This window comes from Chiloscyllium punctatum, chromosome 32 (genome assembly GCF_047496795.1).
Source record: "Chiloscyllium punctatum isolate Juve2018m chromosome 32, sChiPun1.3, whole genome shotgun sequence".
Lineage (NCBI taxonomy): Eukaryota > Metazoa > Chordata > Chondrichthyes > Orectolobiformes > Hemiscylliidae > Chiloscyllium > Chiloscyllium punctatum.
The window spans coordinates 31,721,413-31,731,296 of NC_092770.1; the positions used below are offsets into that span (position 1 = coordinate 31,721,413).

The 9,884-nt window shown below is 48.8% G+C and overlaps 1 protein-coding gene across 1 annotated transcript; it reads left to right on the plus strand.

The window, feature by feature from the left end:
• The first annotated feature begins 5,772 nt into the window (after positions 1 to 5,772).
• Positions 5,773 to 8,644, plus strand: ascl1a (achaete-scute family bHLH transcription factor 1a). Its single transcript, XM_072552024.1, has one exon. It carries the CDS (start codon positions 6,079 to 6,081, stop codon positions 6,706 to 6,708), a length of 630 nt encoding a protein of 209 aa, XP_072408125.1. The 5' UTR covers positions 5,773 to 6,078; the 3' UTR covers positions 6,709 to 8,644.
• Positions 8,645 to 9,884: the final 1,240 nt, after the last annotated feature.

The window sequence follows — 9,884 nt, forward strand, 5'->3', positions numbered from 1 at the left end:
GGGCAATGGATAACATCCATAAACCAAAACATCGCATTCGAAAACCAAATGTTGGCTATCACGATTAATCTCCCCCAGAACATGGTAAATCACAGTAATATTCTCACAGAGGACCACCAATAACAACAAAGACATTTAAATGCTCATAGAGCTGCATGAATCCCAACAGCCCAACCACCATCTGTTACTTAGTCCCACAGAAATCTATGGCTGTAAAACATCGGATAAATTCAATGGCCAAATTTGGAACTGAAAATTTATGTCAGTAATGGTGACCATGAATTTTTTTTTCTCTAAAAACCCATTGGTTCACTAGCGCTGTTTAGAGAAGGGAATTGGCTGTTGTTACCTGGCCCAGCCGACATATGACTTCAGACTGATAGCCACATGTTTGACTCTTAACTGCCTTCTGAAATTGGCTAATGAGCCATTCAGTTTTAACTAAGGAGACAGCTCACCACAGAAAAGTGCAAAATGTTTGGTAAGGGCGTTAGCAGCACATCCCTTGGTATAGGCATTGGCAGCACATCCCTTAGTATGGGCGTTAGCAGCACATCCCTTGGTATAGGTGTTAGCAGCACATCTCTTGGAGCGGGCGTTACCAGCACATCCCTTGGTGCGGGCATTAGTAGCACATCCCTTGGTGGGGGCATTAGCAGCACATCCCTTGGTATGGGCATTAGTAGCACATCCCTTGGTGAAAAGTGAATCGTGGATAGTAGCTCCTAAGTGAAGCTGGTCATTCAGTGGCAATATCACAGGACTCGCAATCTAGTACTCTAGGCTATGATTTTGAATGCATTGAAACATTATGGCATTGAAACATAAATTGAATAAAACATTGAGTTAAAAGCTGGCCTAATGATAACCATGTTACATAAACATGGAAGTTAGAAAGTTACAGCCCTTCAGCCCTCGATGTTGCACTGACCTGTGAATATAATCTGATGCCCAACTAACCTACACCCTTCCATTATTATCCATATGTGTGTCCAATGCTCATTTAAATGTCCTTAATGTCAGGGAGTCTACTACTGTTGCAGACAGGCCATTCCAGGCCCCGACTACTCTCTGAGTAAAGAAACTGCAGCTAATATCTGTCTGAAATCAATCATCCCTCAGTTTACAGCTATGCCCCCTCGTGTTAACCTTCACCATCTGAGGAAAAAGGCTCTCTGTCCACCCTATCTAACCCTCTGATTATCTTATACTCCTCGATTTAGTCACCTCTCAACCTTCTTCTTTCCAATGAAAACAGCCTCAGTTCCCTCAGCCTTTCTTTCTAAGACCTTCCTTCCATACCAGGCAACATCCTAGTAAATCTCCTCTGAACCCTTTCCATCCTTCCTATAATGTGATGACCAGAACTGTATGCAATACTCGAGGTGCGGCCTTACCAGTGTCTTGTACAGCTGAAGAATGACCTCATGGCTCTGAAACTCAATCCCCCTAACAATAAACGCCAATGTACCATATGCCTTCTTAATAATCCTATCAACCTGGGTAGCATCTTTCAGGGATTTGTGCACCAAGGCACCGAGATCTCTCTGTTCATCTACACTGCCAAGAATTTTACCATTAGCCCAGTACTCTACATTCCTGTTACTTCTTTCAAGGTGAACTACCCCACACTTTTCTGCACTAAACTCCACTTGCCACTTCTCAGCCCAGCTCTGCATTTTATCTGTCTCTCTGTAACCCACAACATCCTGCGGCACTATCCACTGTCAGTTGTCACAAAAACACATTGGGTTCACTAAAGTCCTTCAGGGGAATGAACGAAGCCATCCTTAGCTGGTCTGGCCATGTGATTCCAGGGCCGCAGCAATGTGTTTCACTTTAACTACAAACCTAATTGACCTCTAAAGTCAATTTGATTAGTTCAATGGCAACAAATGCTGCCCTAGCCAGTGGCATCCAGATCATGTTTGAGAACAAAGGGAAAATCAGACACTGAAATGGCTTTGTCTTGGATAGGTGCAGCTCCAACAACACTCAAGAAGCTTGACACCATCCAGGACAAAGCAGCCCATTGACTGGCACCACATCCATAAATATCCAGTCACTCCACCACTGACACTCAAGAGCAACAGATAGAAGATACACTCCAGAAATTCACCAAGATTGCTTAGACAGCACCATCCAAATCAGTGAATAACTCCATCTAGAAGGACAAGGACAGCAGCTCCATGGAAACACCACCTGCTGCAGGTTCCCTCCAAGCCACACATCATCCTGACTTAGAAATATGTCACTGATCCTTCAGTGTTGCTGGATCAATATCCTGGAATGCCCTCCCTAAGGGCATTGTGACCTATTTACATTGACCATGGAGGGCTTCCAGCAAATGGGCTCCACACAAAGTCATTTACTGGGTGTCAAGGAGCCTGTTTCTGCTGCTCGACAGTTCTCTGTGATAAGGAATTCCATAGCTTTATTACTCTCTCAGAGAAGGAATTCCTCCACATCTCTGTCTTAAATGTGCGACCCCTTAAATGGCACAATGTGCCTATTCCCCACCTGCACTCACCTCTGGAAAGTGATAAACTGATGTAGACACTATAACTGACAATAAGAATGTGGCTGTAAACTCCACAACTCCCTCACTTCTTAAAAGAAATGCACACACATCTCGACTCAATGTCTATTCAACGACAACAGAATCTTATAGGTAAACAAGAGAGTTCTGCTATCAACTGTTGACCAATTCATTAAACAGAAACAGTCACAGAGTCATACAGCACGAAAACAGACCCTTCGATCCAACCAGTCCATGCTGACCATGTTCCCAACCTAAACTACTCCCACCTGCCTGCTCCTGACTCGTATCCCTCCAAACCTTTCCAATGTTGTTTTTGTACCCCATATCCACCACTTCTTCAGGAAGTTCATTCCACATGTGAACCACTATCTATGTAAAATATTTGCCCCCACCGCCCAATGTCTGGTTTAAATCTCTCTCCTCTCAACTTAAATATATGCCTACCAGTTTTGAACTACCTCACCTTAGTGTTGAAGTAGATAGTTTGAGTTGGCGAGGGCAGTTTGGATGCCAGTGTCACTAGAGCCACATTCAACAGAATTTACCAATTCAACCCTGGGCTGAAATGTCCAGACACACTGGGTAAGTACAAGGTAAAATCACAATCGTCCTTACAGGACCAGAGCGCTATTCTCTCGCTAGAGAGGTGACTGGTGGTGGTTTAACCAGATCGTCACCGTACCTCAGGCGATGGGAGAAGTTGAGAAGGAGAATCCTTCAAGATAGCCTCAGTTGGTGTGGGATTTGAACCATTCAGCAACATTAACAATGTTAGATTTTATGCAGACTATGGAGAATATTAATATTAGAGACGGTGCTGTCGGTGGGCCACCCCTGAATCTGTTCTCCATAACTTTTCAACTTTCTATTTAAAGCAAACCTTGCTAGTAACCGACTCTTTTGGTTTCCCGGTCGGTTTAATGGATTTGAAATAGATCCCAGTAACAGAAGTGCATTCAGACGGCTCGGTTACCCCTTCGCTTGTTAAGCATTACCCGGAGAACCCACTCCAATATTGAAACTCTTCCTTATCATTTCCAATGAGGCTTCACAAAGCACCAATTAGGTTTCAGAAGCCGCTTGGCAAGCCGTGGAAAGGAGTTATTTTGCTGAGGTTGGCGTCATCATGGGGGCTGGGGTTGGAGCGAGGGGCGGGCGGAGGTAGTGGAGGGGGAGAGAGTAAAGGACCAACAACTACGAGCTGCAACAAAAGAAAATGGCTTTTGAATGGAACGCGGGCGACTGGGAAATTGAGAACCTACTCCAGTGTTGAGTGCTACGCGACCAGCAGGGAGGACAAAAGAGAAGGGGGGTGGGAGGCTCCCTTAATTGAGGTGCTTTCTCTGCCTTCTCTCGTGGGTGAAAGAATGTAATTTTCATGCGGGGGTTGGGGGGGGGGGGGGGGGTGGGGGAACACGTGTCTGAAAAGCGACCGGATCGTTGGCCTGTGAGAGAATGAAGCGACAGTTGAGCTGCACTTTGAGAGACGTTTTCTTAAGGTCCGGGCATTAAAGATCAGGCCAATTGCTCTCCCCCTCTCTCGCCGGAGGAACTGGGTAAAAAGGCGGCGGGGGGCGGATGGTGTTGCTGTTTGGGGAAGGTGACGTTAGTTACCAAATAGAACATGACAGCACAGCCCTTCGGCCCTCTAAACTGCTCCGACTTGTGAAACCGATCTGAAGCCCATCAATCCTACGCCATTCCATTTTCCTCCATATGTCAAGTTTCGGTGAAATCCGTGTCGGGCTGGAGTGGGGGTTGAGGGAGGGGGTCGGGGGGTGCAGGTAGAGTGGAGGTGAAGGAGGAATGTTGGAACTTTAAAACTTCAGAAACTGTCCAACACTTTAGGTCACAAACAGCAAGTTATTTCATGGTCAGTTACTGAGATGTCGATCTGGTCACCTTCCTATTGGGGGGAGGGAGGGGGAGGAGGTTGGGGAGGAGGGGGTGATGGGAACGTTGCACTTAACAGCAGCCACATAAGCTACTTACAAACTATATATACACTGCTCCACGCCATACAAACACAACTCAGATAAACGATATATACACTGCTCCATACCATACACAGTCAGAAGTCTCATGACGCCAGGTTACAGTCCCTGAAATCTGATTTCAAATGAACCTGTTGGACTATAACCTGGTGTCCTGTGACTTCTGACATTGTCCACCCCAGTCCAACACCGGCACTTCCACATCATGCCATGCCATACTATACATACCATATGTATTCTCAATATCATGCTTAAAGAACTACTATGAACAATACATACTGTTCCATATCATACATTCACAAGTATCATGTGGTTCCATATCAAACATGCCCCAATGTAAGGTGCATATTGCCCTATACCATACATACGCAACCACTATGTGTGGCATGTACTGCTCCATACGATATATGCAAATCCACTTTTGCCTACATATACCGATCCATACCATAACTACACAACTACTGTCGGCGTAATGTACACCACTGCAAACTAAAATAGGCAACCATTTAAACTGCCCTAAGGGATATTGTATTGATACAACTACGATAATCAACGTGTTGCTGCTACAGAATACATAATAAACTAAATATAATGCATATGATTTGTTATACCACACACACATTGTGTATAAATCCAGGTTATTAAACTCCAGTAGACAGTAAGAGGAATATTAGAATTGTATTATGAAAGTCGAGTTCCCAGTCGCTGGTCAATCTCCAGGTTACCCTAAAGAATGTCGAGGCCATCAGAGAGAGAGAGAAAGAAAAAGGGAGAGAGAGGGAGAGAGAGAGAGAGAGAGCGTGTGCCGGTCGCTGTGCCTGGACCCAGCATATTTTACTGCGCTGGACCCCTGTATTTTTCCCTTTGCAGGTTTGGAGTGGAGTGGTTAGCGGAGAAGTAGGTGGGTTGGGAAGGGGGTAGGAGTGAGCTCTATCCTGATGTTGAGAGAAGGTTGGAGTGGGGCGGGGGGGGGGGCAGGTTGGGCGGGGGATGAGGGAGATTCGCTGCTCCTTGTTTATTCTGGGATTGGGGACGGCACGCGTCCGGCGCACGCCCCGGGGAGAGAGCGGGGATGGGAGTGGGGGTGGGGTGGGGGTGGGGGTTTGAGGGGGTGGGGGGGGGGGGGAGGTGGAGGTGGGAGAGATAGAGCAGGCACATGGGCGGAGCTGCGGCGCAAGCCTGCCGTTTGAAAAGGCAGCGCCTGGGAGTTGGGGGGTTTCAGTGCAGCTCCGAGCAGAGTGTGTGTGTGTGTGTGTGAGAGAGACAGGGAGCGGGGGCTTAGCAAACAGGGGCGTACAAAAAGCACAGGCAGACGCACACACAGGGAGAGAGAGAGAGACCTATCTGCACAGACGCCGCTCCGAGTCAAGATAAAGGGCGCACGGCGCAACACGCGAACGCCACGAGTCGGGCGCACGGCCGCCAGAGTTTGCACGGTCTGCACCGCGGATTCTCCCCTTCCCCCATCCCACCCTCCCCCCATCACTCACCCTCCCCTCACTCTCCCTTCCAGCACTCTCCCCTGCCCCTCAGCAGCTCCTGATGCCCAGAATGGGGAGCAGCGTAAAGAGACTGACCAGTCAGCCGCCTTACCTCCAGGCCGCCTGCCTTTACGCCGCTGCTCCGCCGAATGTGCAGGAGGTCCGCCTGGAGCCGGCCTCCGGTCCCCAGCAGCAACAACAACCCGGCAGCGCCGGCCCGTCCCCCAGCAGCAAGTTCAAGCAGCAGCTGAAAAGGCAGCGCTCCTGTTCGCCCGAGTTACTGCGCTGCAAGCGACGCCTGAATTTCAGCGGCTTCGGTTACAGCCTCCCCCCGCAGCAGCCGGCAGCAGTGGCCCGGCGGAACGAGAGGGAGCGGAACCGGGTGAAGCTGGTCAACCTGGGCTTCGCCACCCTCCGGGAGCACGTCCCCAACGGCAGCGCCAACAAGAAGATGAGCAAGGTGGAGACGCTGCGCTCGGCGGTGGAGTATATCCGGGCGTTACAGCAACTTCTGGATGAACACGATGCAGTGAGCGCGGTTTTCCAAGCCGGCCTGCTCTCCCCCACTCTCTCCACCGAGATCAACTCCATCGCTAGCTCTCCGGTCTCATCCTGCTCCTCCGAGGAGGTATCCAGCGAGCCTCTAAGTCCTGAGGAACAGGAACTCCTAGACTTTGCCAGCTGGTTTTGAGTGGTCTCTCACTCTCTCCATCTATCTCTCTCCATCTATCTCTCTCCATCTATATCTCTCTCTCCCTCTATCTCTCCCCCTGTACCACTCTATCTCTCCCTCCATCTCTCTTTCTCTCCTTCCCCCTACCTCTCTTTCTTTCCCTCTATCTCTTTTTCCCTCCCTCTCTCTCCACCAACCTCTCTCTCCCTCTATCTCTCTCTCTGTATCACTCTCTCTTTCTCTCCATCCCACTACCCCTCTTTCTCTCCCTCTCTCCCTCCCTCCCTCCCTCTATCACTCTCTCTGGGCAGCGGATATGGACTTCAATGGCGCTGCCATCCGGACCGCCGGAGATTCCTCTCCACTTCAAGATACTTGAGGGAGTGCTACCATTTCTGCCCTGGGTTGCACTCCCTGCCCGCCCTGGATGTGACTGTCACCTCTCTTCCCCACCCCATCCCCCACCCAAACACCCCCAGGTGAGGTGGCAGATGGTGGGGGTGCGTATGGAGGGTGTAGTTCCCGAGAGATCGGAGAATCCCCCGTGAACGGAGGAGGTACAGGGTCCCGGGAGCTGGTATCCCCGGCTCGATGGCCCGAATGGCCACCATCTGCACCGTCGCTATTCTGTAAACAAGAATCTGTCTGTCTGATAGCAGTGTGGACACTGGAGATCTGAAACAATCCGATAACTGCTGGAGAAACTCACCAGCAAGTGTGGAGAGAGAGAGTTAATGTTTCAAGCCTGGAGTGGCTTCTTCAGAACTGAAAGATGTTGGTAAAAACAGTATGTTTATGTCTTTTTGACAGAATAAACCGTCAACTGTCTAAAAGAGCTGTCAGAAGTATAGGATAAAATATTCTTCCATCCTTTTAAGTTCTGAAGGAGTTACATTGCATTAGAAACGTTAGCCCTCTCTCTGTCAGTCTTACTGAATTTTTCCTGCATTTTCTGTGTTTCCATCCTATACCTGTGTGGTGGACAAAGTGAACATCGTCAACCATCGTGCCTCGCCTCTCCAAATCAGTCAGGAGGAACAGTTAAGCAAGGTGGGGATTCCCAGGGACCGGAGGTGGCGGCCTTACAAGACTCCCATCCTGTCCTGGCAGGAGCCTTCATTGGCGAAGCCGCCCCGTGGATGCAATCACAGTGAGCTCCGGGACATCCTCGCCCCCTCCCCGTCGTTGTACTGGACAACCTGCAACAATCACCTGAAGCCAGCGGTTAGCACTGCCTGCTCCCAGCTACTGTCCCTCTGCCAACTTCACACCAACTCCGAGAACTCTCATAGACTTCTCAATGTGACCAACAGCACCATGTTGTGGATGAGGTTCTTTCTTTGTCACATTTAATGCTTTACCCAATCAAAGAGCTGTTTTTTTTAAAAAATAATACTTTTATAATATTTTCAATATTGAATGCTTCAGGCCTTGAGTTTTTTTAATTACAAGAAAAAATTCTATTTGTATCTATGCTAACCAGTTCTGAATTATATTAAGCTATTTTTGTATATAAGAGAGATGATTTATAGAGTTTTGTACACGACCTCGTTTTTTTTTAATAAGTATGTGTCGGGCCATCAGCAAAGGGAGTGTGTGATATCCGCACAATTGCCTTTGCATCTTCACCCGGGAGTTGTCGTTCTGCCGATTGGAATGTCACGGATTCGGTTGGTGGATGACATATCCTGCTCTGACCTGCCCAAGAGTTCACCTCGTGTCTTATCCTCGAGTTTGGGAGCGGAACCGAACTGATTTTACTGCCTGAAGCAAACGGAACCATGTCTCCATGCTAAACGGCGGAATACAACTATCTGTTCTCGGCCCTGTTTTTGGTCCTATATATATTTATATATGAAGAGTTTTTGTTTTGTTTTGCAAACTGACAAAAGCGTGTCCCTATGATGTCTTTTTCCTACATATTAGTTTCATAATAAAGCATCTTTATATTTAAAACAAAACTATCCTTGTTCGCTGTAATGTATCTGCTTCACCAATATATCCAGCCACGAACTTTAGTTTCTAAAAAAGAATCGTGGCCTTGGGATCTTCTAGGAAACCCTTGAAGGGTAAGACAGGGCCCTGGTTTAATGTCCCTTTTTGCCGTTCGTGGGATGTGGGCTTATGTTGGCTGAGCCAGCGTTTATTGCACATCCCCAGTTGCCCCGGGGAAGGTGATCGTGAGTTGCCTTATAAAGCAGGTGAGATGTAGGTGCTATTAGGGAGGGAATTGACCCAGGAACGGCGATGTATTTCCAAGTCAGGGTGGTGAGTGGTTTGGAGGGGAACTTGCAGGGGGTGGTGTTCCCATATACCTGTTGCCCTTGCCCTTCGAAGTAATCGTGGGTTTGGAAGATGCTGTCTGGAGAACCTTGGTGAATTTCTGCAGGGCATCTTGTAGATGGCACACACTGCTGCGACTGAGCGTCGGTGGTAGAGGGAGAGGATGGTTGTGGATCTGATACCAATCAAGTGGGGGCTGCTTTGTCCCTGGATGGTGTTATATTCCTGAGTGTTCAGGAAGGCGATCTTGTGGAGCAGCGTCTCTGCCTCTGAGCCAGGAGCCCTGGGCTCAGACCCCACCTCAGGAGTGGTCGGCCAGGGGTGGTTGTTGACCAACCTGCGAATCCGTCCCCTTGCCCCTTTTTCTGACTGAACTTGAAGTTCAGTCCGAACAGCGTGGGAGCTGGAGTGCAACCTCGCCGTGAGCACGTGTCATCCTGGACTGACACGTCCAGGCAGGCGGGGAATATTCCCTCATCCCCCGGACATGTACCACTCACGTTGGCTGTGCACTGCGGCGGAGAGTGTGGAGTTTGAACCCACAACCCTTTGAGATGGGAGTCCCGACCAGACTGAACCCCATAGACTTTAAAGTTTAAATGGGTTGGAGAGGGTCTAGAACGGAACAGGAGAGTGGAGGTAGCGTGTTCAATTCTCTGCACCTCCCACGTATCGATCAACCGTTAACCTCTGTGGCATGTCTCAGGCATTCGGAGGCTCTGCAATTTGATTACCAAATATCCTCCACAGCGCCAGCTGTGATTTTCGTCCATAGCTTTAAGAGACCGCTTTCAAAACGCGCCGCGGTGTTTTGTTGGCTACTCTCTGTCAGTTAGTGGGGACGTGACAGGAATATTAGTTCTGTCTATTCCGGTTGTCCTTACGACTTGTCATCGGAAACAAGATGAACA